Source organism: Durio zibethinus, chromosome 28 (genome assembly GCF_047325235.1).
Source record: "Durio zibethinus cultivar Kanyao isolate XHJ-2024 chromosome 28, ASM4732523v1, whole genome shotgun sequence".
Taxonomy (NCBI): Eukaryota; Viridiplantae; Streptophyta; class Magnoliopsida; order Malvales; family Malvaceae; genus Durio; species Durio zibethinus.
The window spans coordinates 12,087,786-12,102,493 of record NC_143189.1 but is presented as its reverse complement, the minus strand read 5'-3'; the positions used below and the strand labels follow the sequence as shown (position 1 = coordinate 12,102,493).

The 14,708-nt window shown below is 31.4% G+C and overlaps 1 protein-coding gene across 6 annotated transcripts; it reads right to left on the bottom strand.

Annotated features, from left to right (window-relative positions):
• Positions 1-2,184: 2,184 nt before the first annotated feature.
• LOC111280358 (myb-like HTH transcriptional regulator family protein) lies at positions 2,185-13,530 on the bottom strand. 6 transcript variants are annotated; one of them, XM_089756789.1, is made up of 10 exons: positions 13,014-13,096; positions 12,322-12,444; positions 5,573-5,654; positions 4,601-5,454; positions 4,190-4,397; positions 3,940-4,016; positions 3,802-3,841; positions 3,437-3,509; positions 3,291-3,360; positions 2,185-2,792 (listed from the first exon to the last, which is right to left on the bottom strand). In XM_089756789.1, exons 4-10 carry the CDS (start codon positions 5,282-5,284, stop codon positions 2,445-2,447), a joined length of 1,500 nt encoding a protein of 499 aa, XP_089612915.1. In that variant the 5' UTR covers positions 5,285-5,454; positions 5,573-5,654; positions 12,322-12,444; positions 13,014-13,096; the 3' UTR covers positions 2,185-2,444. The 6 variants fall into 6 exon arrangements, with proteins under 6 accessions (XP_089612915.1, XP_089612914.1, XP_022723395.1 ...); XM_089756788.1 differs by lacking the exons at positions 12,322-12,444; positions 13,014-13,096 and adding an exon at positions 13,207-13,305; XM_022867660.2 differs by lacking the exon at positions 12,322-12,444 and having other exon boundaries at positions 13,014-13,197.
• Positions 13,531-14,708: the final 1,178 nt, after the last annotated feature.

Below are 14,708 nucleotides of genomic sequence, written 5' to 3'. Positions count from 1 at the left end.
AAAACCATTTTCATCACCCAAATGATCAAATAACATCATTTTTGCTATTATAAAAGTTTTCAAATTTACAAGATCTTTGAATCACTCATGGCTTCCAAAGTAAATATACTTTAAAATTTTCACTATATAAAACCATAGATGATAAATCATTTTGTACAATCCATGAAGTATGCCATATACATAACAAAAATTACCACAACGTGATCAAGATTGTGGCATCAATTTTGGCTTATGGCTATTTTAAGCTAACCATAATAATCCACCTCATACTTACAATTTATATAGATTTGACTATTAAAATTATCTCATTTATAATAATGGCTTTTAGTGAAAACTAACTATCTCAAATGATATCATGAATTTTCAATGCATAAAGTAATTGCCCAGTGGCTAATTTCAAGTTCATGATTATTGAAACCTCTAAAGTTGATTTTAAAATTTTATGAGAACTTTTATTTCTCCACCATTGTATAGCCTATATATCTCTGTTATTTATCACTTTTAATTGGTCAAAACAATTTCAGATATATAATAAATTCAAACTTTACTTATAGGACTAATATGCCTGTTTACAATAAGAGTCTATAGTATATTTAACTCTAATTTCAAATACTTTCATAATCATTTTGTGATCAATATGTTCATATATAGATCAACATATCAATGCAAGTCATGAAACATGAATCCAAAGAATCATTTTCATAAAATAGTATACAAAATAATTATAATATGAGTTCTACTCATATTTCATGTAAAATTTGTGATGAATTTGCATTGGTTAAATCATTGATTGGATAACTCTAAAGCTTACGGCTTTCACAAACCAATATTATTATCAAAGCCTATATGTTAATATGGTATACAACCAACCACATCATTGCCATTGTCATGAAATTATTGAAAACCTCGAAAACTTATTCACTTTTCATTTTAACAACCTACAAAAAGCCATTTTTTCAAGTACAAGAAGCAAAAATACTTTCATTGTCATTAACCAATAATGTATTAATTGAATGATGGCATTTTATCTCCATAGTCCATGTCTTTCTTATATATATAAGAAAGAAAATTCCATCCCATTCAATTCATTTTCATAATTTATGGCAAACTGTACCTATATTTTTCATGCCATCGCAAAATAAAATTAAACACATGCATGTATTAGTGCCTTTGAAACATTGAATTTATATGTTCTTTTCTAATTTATAAACAAGCCTAATCAAATTTGATAAGCATCCCCAAAATGCTAATAACCGATAAATATTTTAATATTTTTTAATGACACGACTTTTCGTTTAATCAATATCTCGCATTGGTCAAAATTATTATAATATTTCTATTATCATAATTATAAAAACTCATGTGATTGCTTCATAGGAGGTTGATATATGGTGTTTTCTTTTAATATAACTATAATGCCACTATTAAATTAAGCATCAAATTTTAATATAATATAAAATTAACCATTTATTAAATTATTAAAATACCCTTACCATTACTTCATGAAAAATTTACATGTGGTATTTTATGAAAATTATTATAATACCTCTATTAAATTAATTACATTAAACTTAAATAAGTATTAAATTATTATAAAAAATTAAAAAAATTAAAAAAATATAATGTGATAATTATAAATGTAAAAATGAATAACAAAAAAATTTATTTTTTATTTTGTTTTAAATATTTTTACCAAAAAATTTATAAACTACAATAAATTGAAAATCATACATTTAATGAAATGATTAATAAAATTATAACGTTCAAAATATAGTATAAAAAATTAACAAAAAATTATAATTGTAATATATAAAATACTATATATATTAATTTTAATGCTTTTATAATATTTTTTATTTATTTTATTATATTAAAATAATTATAAATATATTCAAAATAAAAAATCGATAAATAATAAAAAAAATTTACAGAAAAATAGTCCGCACCAGCATAGAGGGGTGACTATTTCTAGTGACAATTAAAATAAAAATAATAATAAAATTATGGAAAATTATTGCAAACAAACAAGACGGCACCTGAAAAAGAAAGAAACTGGTTCCCTACTGTTTTCCGTTGCTCAGCATTCTTAACATATTTCTATTTCTTTTTTCGCTTTTACATTTTTTGTTACAAAGTAATTGAAAGATTTGGCCAAAAAAACTGTAGCAATTGGTAGAAATCAAGGAGACAAAAACTAAAGTACCTTTATTTGGAAGAAAATATATAGAGAAACTGAGGCAAAAACCAATTCAATAACTTGTCTTTGTAATCGCAGACGAAAACAGTCGTCTGTCTTTCTTTTTCCACTTGACCAAATTTCATAAATGTCTTGGACACAAATGAAGCAAATCTAAATTCAAAGACTATTTTACACTGGATTAATGTATCTACAAAAGCTGGGGTGACTTAGAAACTGATGCATTGAAGGGGATTGAGTGAAGCTGTTACTGCACAGGATTTTCCACCACAGCCTCCTCATCTATGGATGACTCTGGCTTGTCCTCGATGCGTGGCCTTTTTGGACTTGATTCAGGTTTACAATCATCGACATCAGGAGCTTTATGCTTTGATGGTAGAGATGATGATGACTCGGTTTTAGACTCAGAAGGATGAGAAGGCGAGGCAATCGCTGATGGAGAAGAAGGTTGCAATTCTGAGTTTTGGTTCGGATCAGTCAACGTTGACAAGCTTAGTGAAGGAATTAAAGCGCTGCCAGCTTTCTGCTGTTCCTCCAAGATCTTCTGCAAATACCTTGCATGTTCCTCTATGCGTAGCTGAAGTGACCTTTGTAGCTGTGCATTGAATATAGAAATGGCGGAACAAGTTAAAATCAATCAGAAAAGCATACTTTGAAACAGTTACCTATCAACTTAAAGCTATGAAATCATCAAATATTAGTTCCAGCTTTGTTCTTATATTCAGCTAATCAGCTTTTCAGGCCAACAAAAGGAGTATACATGAACAAGGATAATGAATAACAAGAGGCAAAATGAAAACACAGCCAACATCAGTAGTAAGGTGTCAACCACATCCATAAACAGAGACAACCTCCTAGAAGCGATGATAAGGACATCCATAAGTTGTCTGAGTCTGCCAGTAAGACAATTTTAAAAAAGTAATAATAATAATAAATAGAACAAACTCTGAGTTAGGAATAATTACTGGCAGGGACATTGAATCACCAAATCGACAGATGAAGTAAGCATGACACTGATAGATCACTTAAATCAAGGTATATTTAGCAATCAGTCAAAAATTCAGAATGCACACTTTACAAACATAATAAATACCTCAAGCTGTTCATGTAATTGTTTCTGTACTTCCATTTGCATGCGCAGAGCTTCAGTGATTAGCGTGCCCCTAGGACCAAAAAGGTGAAGAAACATTTTATCCAGTGCCTTGTACAAGAAAATGGGAAAGATAAAACGACAGTTACCCTTTTTTCTTTCCATCACTTTCAATGCTACTTGAGGCTGCTTTCTTTTCTTCAGGGCTGGAAGTCTTCTTCCCTGAAAGTGTCAAAGATTTTGTGAAAAATGCTTATTACAAAGAAATTCGGTATTAAATATCTCCTTTTAAACTATAGTTTAGGAGTTGCAAGATCTTATATCGGAAAATGAAAATACTGAAGCAGTCAACAATGTTTCTCTGCAAAATAAATTTTACTTGTGCACAAAAGCATAAAGTTGACAAAACCGAATAGCTGAAATGCGAATATTAACTAAAATATTGGTTTTACAAGAAAATTTGATGATAATGACAACAATGAGGACAAGTAATTTTTTATAATGAAATTATTACCTTCTTTTTTCTCAGGCATATATTTGGCAAGTCGATATTTCTGTAAAGGTAAAAGATAGTAAGGATGTAGGATAAATATCAGTAGTAATTAACTCAGAAATATATGTTCCACTCATCTTATAGAATTACTTAAAGTACCTGTAAGTGGCTCTTCACATGGTAGATAGTCAAACCTTCAACATTCATAAGCTTTAGAACACCCTTTGGAGTTGCCTCTGCATCATGTATTAAAATAATGAGTTTTATTTATGGCATATGTTGAGTTTTTCTCAATCTACTGAATTGATCAAGAAAAAATCGCAATTTTATATTGAAATATAAACTGGACTCCTAATAAAAGAGAACTATGAAGTTTTTATTTTTAGAATAGATAGCATAACCTACTTACTTTCAGGCCCATCAAGCTTGTTCACAGCCTCTACAAAACACTCGTGGAGCTCAGGAGTCCATCTCATTCTTGGCTTGTGAACAGCTGCTGGTCCAGAGAGAGCAACACTTGCAGGAGCATCAATAGATGGTGCCACAGAAGCAGAATTTTGGTTGCATGTCAACCCTACAGTTGGGTTTGATGAAGGTTGAGGTGTTTCATATATGTCCTAAGTAAGCATCAGTATTTAAAGCAAGAAAGGGTGAGAGTAAGTACAAATTTTTCCTTTTGCTCCTCTCATGTTTTCTATTTCGGGTTTCCTTCAAATACTATTTAAATGAAGAATCATATCTATTATACTCATAAATAAAATTATTATCAACAATTAGATATTATCAAGATGCAATTCATTGATAGCTGCAACATACTTACATCAAGTCTGGGAATTTCTCCATGGTCAGTGATAGCTATGTCAAGTTCATCAGACAAAAATTGTAGCTCTAATTGTCCAGTGAGGGCATAATTATCACTTTCAGAATGCATACCATGAAAGCAGCTATCACAAGAATCTCCAGGCAGATTAAGGAAGTCCTTCAAAATAACTTCTGAGTTGTCCTCATTATATTGATTGCTCAAGTCCTCACTAGAAACCACAGGAGATTTTGACGAATCAACAGCAGAAATGGACTGGTGACATGTGGGAGGATGTGGAAGAAATGGCAAATTTCCAAGCTGTCTTTGGGTTTCAGATGTAGACGAAGATGACAAATATAAATGGGTACAGAACACAGAAGAACGTGAAAATGCACTCTTAGAATGAGAACTTGGAGAAATGGGGCTACTTGGCCCGGATTTTAGATTATTCTTTTTAAGTTGGACTGTAGTTGCTTGCATGTGACTAGAATTGAATGATTCTGTTCGTATAAAAGGAAAGGGAAGTGGAGACGAACATTCACCAGCCAACGAAGATTGACCTTCTGAACCGATACTTGGAAAATTGTGAATTGAGGCTACAGCAGTAGGATATGACTCTCCAATTCCCTTGCTAGACTCAGTTTGTGTCACAGACACAAAGCTAGGGTGACTCATGGTCTTGGATGACATCCCAACCTTCATCCTGCTATCAAATTGACAAATACCAGAATATTGTAGAAGTCAACAATGAGAATCACAGATCTTGCATAGCAGAGCAGAGATCGAACGTCGAGGCTTTTTCAAGATTAAGCGTCCACTAACTTGAGCATCCACCAGAACAGTCAGTTACGGTCTGCATGTCTATGCAAGGACTGCACAATGTTATCACCAAAGGTTACATTCTTCAAATAATTAAATCTTTAAACCTGAAAAACTTGTGCTGCTCAGTTTAAAGTGGGAAGAAGATAAGTATCAAATCAACCCACTGACTTTGAGGACAAATGAACTATAAAATCAAATCCATCGGCATTTTAAGACAACAAACATAAACAATGCCTTCCCAGAAAGGGACCTGTAAAACAGAACAAAAGTTAAGCAATCAGCATAACAGCATTGGCTAAATGAAGAAAACAAAGATCTTATATAAATAAAATCTAATTAACCAAATGATTACTAAAAAACTCAAATGGAAAATTTTAAATGCATATAGTGGCTCACACCATTAGCAGTATAAGCATTAAATGTCTTGTGGACAGCTATAGGCTTCTTTCACATAAACAAAAATAAAGAAAGTTGCAGCAAAAGCTGTGAAGCACTAAAATGCATGAATGATGCATGTTTGGGAGAAAACAGCAGTTGATAAACTTAAAATGAAAAAGTTAAGTTTAATAAACTAAGAGCAGGATAGATATTTCAGAGCCTTTGCAGTGAACAAAGATTTTCACTATCATACATGACAGAGTAATTGAATTCATTACTAATAATTCCCTTTCACATGAGGTTTGACTTCTCTAATATATCAAAGGTCCCAAAATCCGAACCATCCCAGAACTAGAAAGAAATGTTATACAGGAATTTATAGCCACACATCTAAATCTTTTCAGGTAAATACATCTTACTTGCCATAACCAGGAAGCTACAGAAATTCCACTACCCAAGGGAGCACTTCAAAGGTTAAAACTTGAAGGTCCTATGTTCCAACCCTAGGAAGTGGGGTGCAGTTCATGGGATGGAAAAGGCCTACCTTCCGTCGTGTAAACCAAGGCCAGGTGGGCCTCCTTAGATACCAGTACAGAAACTTGTTCTTGAAGGGAAAATTGCAAAGAGAGATTCTTTCTGTTCACTGTCCATTTTTTTCATTTTGCTCATACAAACTGTCTATCATTTGTAATATAATATCTAAGGGCTGCTAGTACAAACAGCACTAAGACAAGAAGGCTTTAGTTAAATGCTCTGCAGAAAAATTGTGGGAAAATATTTTTTTACAGTTGGTTGTAATCTTGTAATTTGTATATTTATATTTATATCTTTAGAATTAAATATTTATATCTCTAAAATTAGGATAAACAATTCCTCAATTATAGGATTAGTTTTTTAGGAAGATTTAGTTTCCTAGTTTAACTCCTAATTAGTTGTTTATAAACCTAAGATTCTTGTATAATTCTCAATAAACAGTTTTTTAATATACATTCAATTTCTACACTGATTTATTTTTTAATTTTTTCACATGGTATCAGAGCTTTAGGCTCTTTTTGGGGAGCAAAATTTTCAACCTTTATTGTTGATTTCTATTTTAGGCTTTCATTGCCGAATCCTGTTTATGCTTTCATTGCCAAACCCTTTCAAAGAAAGATATTACTATCACCCAATTTGAGGAAATATCAACTGGAAAAATCACTGGAGTCCTACAGATATCTCAAAAACAAGGAAAGTTTGACAGGGAAGAGATTGAACAACTGAAAAACTTATTGAAAATTCTTGAAAAGCTTATTATGGTATGTTCTTTGGGTAAGGTTTCTAGTTCAAATAAAGCTTATAATTCTCATGGATTAAATGTCTCGGCTAAGCCTATTACGAGTTCTTGGGTCATTGACTCAAGAGCCACAGACCATATGACACATTCCTCACAAAAGTTTAGTACATATAACTTGTGTCCTAGTAATAAGAAAATTATTGTTATAGATGGTTCACTTATTACAGTGGCAAGATTAGGAGATGTTCAAGTTAATCACTCGTTTGTTCTTAAAAATGTTCATGTTCTTGGATTGTCTACTAATCTGATATCTATACAAAAACTTACCAGAGATATGAATTGCAAAGTAACTTTTTATCTCTCTTATTGTGAATTTCAGGATCAAAGTTCGGAGAAGATGATTGGACTTGCTAAGGAGAATGATGAACTATACTATCTTGAGACATCAAATAACACAAGTAATATCAAGAATACTTTCCCTTTGTCATTTCTTTTTGAAAAATCTTCCAATAAAGACAAAATCTGGCTTTATCATTTTCGTCTTAGATATCCTTCGTTTGGAACTTTGAGAAACTTGTTTCCTTCTTTGATTAAAGGATTAAATGTCGAAGATTTTCATTGTGATATTTACGAACTTGTAAAGCATAGACGTGTGTCTTTTCCAATCAATAACAAAAGAAGTTCTACTCCTTTTTACTTGATTCATAGTGACATTTATGGTCCCTCTACAATTCCTAATATTTATGGTGCGAGATGGTTTGTTTCATTCATAAATGATTGTACCAGGGTCTCTTGAGTTTTTTTACTTAAATCAAAATCAGATGTGAATAGTATGTTTTTAAGCTTTCAAAACATGATTTAAAATCAATTTAGAGTGAGAATCAAGAGATTTAGGTCTAATAATGTAAGAGAGTACTTCAACCAGAGTCTATCCACCTATTTCCAAAAAGAGGAGATTATCTATGAATCATCTTGTGTTAATACTCCACAATAAAATGGAGTGACAGAGAGAAAAAATAACCATTTATTAGCCACAATCCGAGCTTTTTTTTTTCAAGCAAATGTACCTAAATCTTATTGGGGAAAAGTTGTTCTCACTGCCACACACATTATAAATAGGTTACCTTCAAAAGTTTTGAGATTTAAAACTCCTATGGAACTACTCTTACAATTTTATCCCAACCTTAATACCACAAACAATCTCACACCTAGGATATTTGGTTGTACATCATTTGTTCATGTTCACAGTCATAACAGAGAAAAGTTGAATCTAAGAACGATTAAGTGTATTTTTGTGGGGTATTATTCAACTCAAAAAAGATATAAGTGCTATCATCCTCATACCAAAAAATTTTATGTGTCTGCAGATGTCACTTTTGAAGAAAATAAACCATTTTTTACTCAACCTTATCTTCAAAGGGAGACTTTATTCATGGAAGATAAGGATAAAGACTTCTTTTTGCTTAATTTGCTCCCTTCTTCAATAGTTACACCCATTAATTCTTCTGAGTTGAAACCTGTTTCTCTGAGCCCAAGTCAAAACTGAATTTGAGTCTGAACCCATTCCAAATACGGAAGATGTGACAAAGGATAATATTGTTCTTGATTCTATGAAGAAATTACAGGTATACTCAAGAAGAAAAGTTCCAGATCCTGAACCAGTGACAGTCCAAGAACCTGATCCTAACTCTGAAAATGAAGTAACTATTTTTTACTCTGTTTCTCAAAATGAGCATGAATCTCCTAAAACTATAACTAGTGATTATAATCTGCCTATTGCTATTAGAAAAGGAACCAAAGATGTACCAAGCATCCACTATACCCAATCTCTATTTTGTGTCATTTGAAAAATTTTCACCATCCCACAAAAATTTTCTTATGAGCCTAAACACTATTTCTGTTCCAACTACATTATCTGAAGCATTATCCAGTGAGAAATGGAGGCAAGCCATGAAAATAAAAATAGAGGCCTTAAAGAAAAATCAGACATGGGAACTGGTAGAGTTGCCTAAAGAAAAAAAATCCAGTGGGGTGTAAATGAGTTTTCATTGTAAAATACAAGGTAGATGGTACTGTTGAAAGGTATAAAGCTAGGTTAGTGGCTAAGGGCTACAATCAAACCTATGAAGTGGATTATCAGGAAACCTTTGCTCTAGTTACTAAGATGAATACAATTAAGATTTTGTTATCATTGGCTGCAAATTACAATTGGCATCTTCAACAATTTGATGTAAAGAATACTTTTCTTCATGGTGATTTGGAAAAAGAAATATATATGAAGGTTCTACCGGGATTTGGAGGTCATCTAGAAGCAAACAAAGTATGCAGGCTGAAAAAAGCTTTATATGGCCTTAAACAGTCTCCTAGAGCTTGGTTCGCGAGATTTGCCAAAGTGATGCTAGCAGTGGGATATAAATAGAGTCAATGAGATCACACATTATTTATCAAGCACTTCGATTCAGAGAGAGTCACAGTTCTATTAGTGTATGTTGATGATATAATTGTAACTGGAGATGATGAAAAAGAGAGAGAATCTCTAAAATAGTGTTTGGCTAGAGAATTTGAGATAAAAGAGCTAGAGAGATTGAAGTACTTCCTAGGAATTGAAGTAGCTCACTCACAGCATGGTATTTTCATCTCACAATAGAAATATGTGATGGATCTTCTGAAGAAAACTGGAAAGCTTGCATTTAAACATGCAAATATCCCTATAGATCCTAATCATAAAATTGGAGAAGCTAATGAAGATGTTGCTGTAAATAGAAAAATATACCAAAGATTAGTTGGAAGACTCATTTATCTCTCACATACTAGACCTTATATAGCATATGCTATGAGTGTGATAAGTCAATTTATGCATAGTCCTAAAGAAGTGCACCTACAGGCTGTTTACCGTATATTGCACTATTTGAAAGTTAATCTTGGGAGAGGCATCTTATTCAAAAGAAATTCGGGGTTAGTTCTAAAAACGTATACAGATGCTGATTATGCAGGTTCAATAACTGATAGAAGATCCACCTCAAGCTACTACACTTTCTTAGGTGATAATCTTATGACTTGGAGGAGTAAAAAATAGAATGTGGTAGCAAGATCAAGTGCTAAAACAGAGTTCAGAGCAATGGCTCAAGGAATTTGTGAACTACTATGGTTAAAGATTATCCTAGAATACTTGAAGATCAAGTGGGATTGACTAATGAGACTCTACTGTGATAACAAGTCTGCAATAAGAATTGCACACAATCCTGTGCAACATGATAGAACAAAATACATTGAAGTAGACCGGCATTTCATAAAGGAAAAACTAGACAGTGGGTTGATTTGTACACCTTATGTATTAACCAAGGGTCAACTTGTCGATGTGTTAACTAAAGGTCTCAGCAGTGCAACATTTCAAGAAATTATTTTCAAATTGGGAATGAAAAACACCTATTCACCAGCTTGAGGGAGAGTGTGAGAAACACTTATTTACAGCTGGTTGTAATCTTGTAATCTGAATATTTATATTTATATCTCTAAAATTAAGTATTTGTATCCCTAAAATTAGGATAGATAATCCCTCAATTATAAGATTAGTTTTTTAGGAAGATTTAGTTTCCTAGTTTAACCCCTAGTTAGTTATATATAAACCTAAGATTCTTGTATAATTCTCAATAAGTAGTTTTTCAATATACATTCAGTTTTCATATTAATTTATTTCTTAGTTTTTCCACAAAAATGCTATGAAATTATGAAAAGAGATGTGGTCTCAAGAAAAATGGGACCTCCCAATCCTTATTTTTGACAGCCAAACAGTGAAACTCTTTAGTTAAGACACGATTTATATTGCGGAAACATAAAATACAGAACAAAAGAAAACGCATCCATCAATGTCTCCAAAAACTCAAACACCAGCACCACCATCATAAAGCTGTCTTTAGGAGACTTCTTGCACACTTTTGCAACTAGCAAAGCTAAAAGTTTTCATAATATCTTTACAGATTTCCACCCGCACCAAACTTTAATTCCTCAAGCCACTAACAGTGCCTCACGGCCACCCGAGTTCCAAAACGAAACAGGTGAGCTTCATGAACCCCAAAATAGAATCAAAATCATCTCCACATATTTAAATGATAAGATCCACTGCCTTATCCATCTTACAATCCCTTTTCTTTTACATATTGCGAAGCTATGAGATCTAAAATTTAAATCAAACCAGAAATTGTAGCTAACAGTGGATCCAGCATTGAAATCTCCAAATTCAACTGGAAGTATGCAATAAAGGACCTATAAGCAAGTTATGGTGTTAAATCTGAAATTCCAACATTGAAAACAGAAAATTTTGAATTTTTTTGACACTCAGTGCACCCAAAGGCATAAATGCATTTCCCATTTCCAGTATAAATATGATTCTCTTCATGATTCTAGTTGCATAACCAAGCCAAGCCATACTGCGGTTGCACTCAAAAGTTACAACATATAGAGATAGGCAAGGAATATACTATAGATTATGTCACACTGGAAAATTCCTCCAATGACATAATACCAGGAAACCCTGCACAAGGTTTCTAGCTCTTTAATATACAAAATAATCACCATGATATTTTTTTTATCCTTCTCTGTGATTATGTACAGGAGCAAATTTGCAAAATGTTCTAATGAATGCTATTGAAACAAATATCACCTTCTTCAATAATCAAAATTGGTACCATATCAAATAAAACGCGACAAATAGTACATGGATACCTCAATTTTTGGACTAGGAAACAAGTGTTATGTTTCGCTACAGAGTATACAAGGTCTCAGGCATTGAGATAAGGCTATTAAATGATGTAATTTCTAATTACATAACATCCCTGTCATCCAACGTATACAATTACCAATACTTCATTATTTACTGGCTTGTAGCAAGACAACAGGTGCTGAACAAAAGAGACAAACGTTACTCATGAATAATTTTTCAACATGAGCAACACGAAACTGTCAAAGTTTCTTCAGTAGATAAACCTTAATAATATAAATTTTTTCAGTAGATAAAACAGAATCCAAAGAGAACAGTCCAGGAGAATGTCAGACATGGGCGGAAAGGAATCTCATGTCTCCGAGGGCCCAACAGGCCAAAATTTTCAGTTCTAAAATTCGCATAAGAATGATAGCTTTTTGAAAACCTCAGAAACCAAAAGGAAAGAAAAACATCTTCCATCCAATATCAGTCTAACTCATTATAATCTCAAACTTATAAGCATCACTTCCTTTTACAAAAGATAATTATAGTAATAAAAAGAGGTACCTTGTGAGTTTCACTTACAACTCCGGTTAGAAATTACCATCCTTCTATAAAGTGCAAGAAAAAGATTAAATATATTCATAAAGAACCTTCAGTTTCAATCTCCAGATTTCAGGAAGGATTCTTCTGGTCAATTTTCAAAAGCACCTTGCTTAGATGGTTGTTTGAATGCTTAAATCCAAATAGAATATCAACATACAAAACAAAATAGTTTGTATTGCTATAATTGTACAAGCAATTTGGTATGCATAATTCGTGCACCTCCTAAAAAATCTCCAAACGGAAACCATTCCAATTGTAATACTAAAGCAAAGGTGATTATCTAAATTATCATCATAAAAAAAGGAAAATATTAGCTCTGAAAGATAAGTATAAAATACCAAAGCAGTTGGGTAGCATATGAACTCAGAAAACAAAGGAGGACTTACAAAACCAATCCCCCCTTCTAATAAGTCATTGAATCCAAATTGCCAAAGACAACTCATAAACAAAAGAAAACCCACCAACAGTCAAAGATAAAGCATTCATAAAACCAAAAAAAATAAAAACAAACCCAGAAATGTTTAGTCCCTGAGATTACGCACATCCTCTCTTATCCAGATTCCAGACCAACACAACCAAAAATAAATAAATAAATAACACCAGCAACACAAACACATAAAAACAGTAGAAGCAGATGGACAAGAAAGACATACCAGAAATTATAAAAGATTATTTTTCCTTGCAGGAATTTGTGCAAACAAAATGATTCTGGTCTGATTTAGTTTATGACAGAACATAGATCTTGGAACTTTAAAAGTTAAGTATGAAACTTGTAACATGAATGTGAACATAAAATCTTGTTGATATGGTTGGAATCTAATAAAAAACAAAAGTCTTAACACTTACGAGTTTGGATTTGCCAAGTAAAGTGATGAGGCAAAGGCGAGATGAGATAGAAAGCCGCCTTTCCTTCTCATGTATATTTGGCTGCGCTCAATCAGTTTTAGTTTTTTTCCCTTCTGTGTTTACAAAGTCTAAAGACAATGCATGATTGATAATACATCAGCATGGTCTTCTTACTCGCTTTATTGGCAATTGATGTTCACGTACCAATGAAGTGTGATTTAGATCACTTGTCGTTCGTCAGAGTTTGTCAATATGATGGTGCTGATGTCAACCCATTTTTATTTGCCTTTCATCATCACTGCACTTTTTACTGTATATGAGACTGCCGTTAATTCTTGGAGGGTTGTACTTGTAGTCTTGGTTTTGTGGAAGGAAGAGAGCCCGTCGTGGTATGTTTAGTACTTTTTGTGATTACGTATAATATATAAAAATATTATGGGTAGATTTATTTGTTGTCGAATGTTCATAAAATAATTTTGGAGTGTTTAGAAAAAAAATTTTATTTTTTAATTTTTAAAGTTGTTCATGAAAATTTTTTGAAATGTTTAGTGAAAATTTTTATTCAAATTTAAAAAAAAATTTTGAGGTATCCATAAATATCATAATTCAAAAGGTAAATTTATTTTTAAGAATCAACAGTCGTATAATCTATTAGTTGAGTGTTAAATTTTTAATTCAAATATATGAGTTTAAATTTTAATATTTTAATTGTTATTTTTTTTAACTTATAATAGGGTAAATATGATAATTTATGTATTTATATTTATTTATTTTATATTTAATATATGTAAAATATAAAAATTATTATATCTCAATTTATATCAATACGTTAAATAAAAATATAATTTCTTGCTTTTACAAAATTTATAATATTTATTAAAATTTTAAATTATATCATTTTTTTTGTCTCTTTATATTTTCATATTGCATCATACCTCATAAGGGTATATTTATTCTCTCCATGAGCTTTTGTAATTTACCCTTTGTTTATTGGATCATTTTAAAATAATTTTTAATTTTCTTTTACGAAAATCTATAATTTTTATTTTTTGTATGTACATTATTAATTTTAATGTTTTTAATTTTTGACATTAAAATTATAATTTATAAATATTTTTAAAATAAAAATAATATAAAATTACTAAAATCAAAGTGCTTTTTCTTAGTTCTCCTATCAAGTCAAAATTGACGTTCAATTTGAAATGGAAGAGGAACTAAGAAAAACTTTTATTATTTAAAAAACAAAAGCTTAAGAAAAGTTAACTATTAGCAGTAGAAACTTTTTTATAATCATTAAGTTTTGAATAATCTAATAAAAATTAATCCTTCTTAGTTGGATTATTATTTCATACATAAAGAATAAATTTTCACTGTGTTTTTTATTTATCATATAATAATATATAAATTATATATATATATTAATGAATTATGTGACAACTGTTCCTTCATATTTAATAAACCCTTTCCTCCCTTTCTCTAAAACTACAACCTAAAACTTTCAA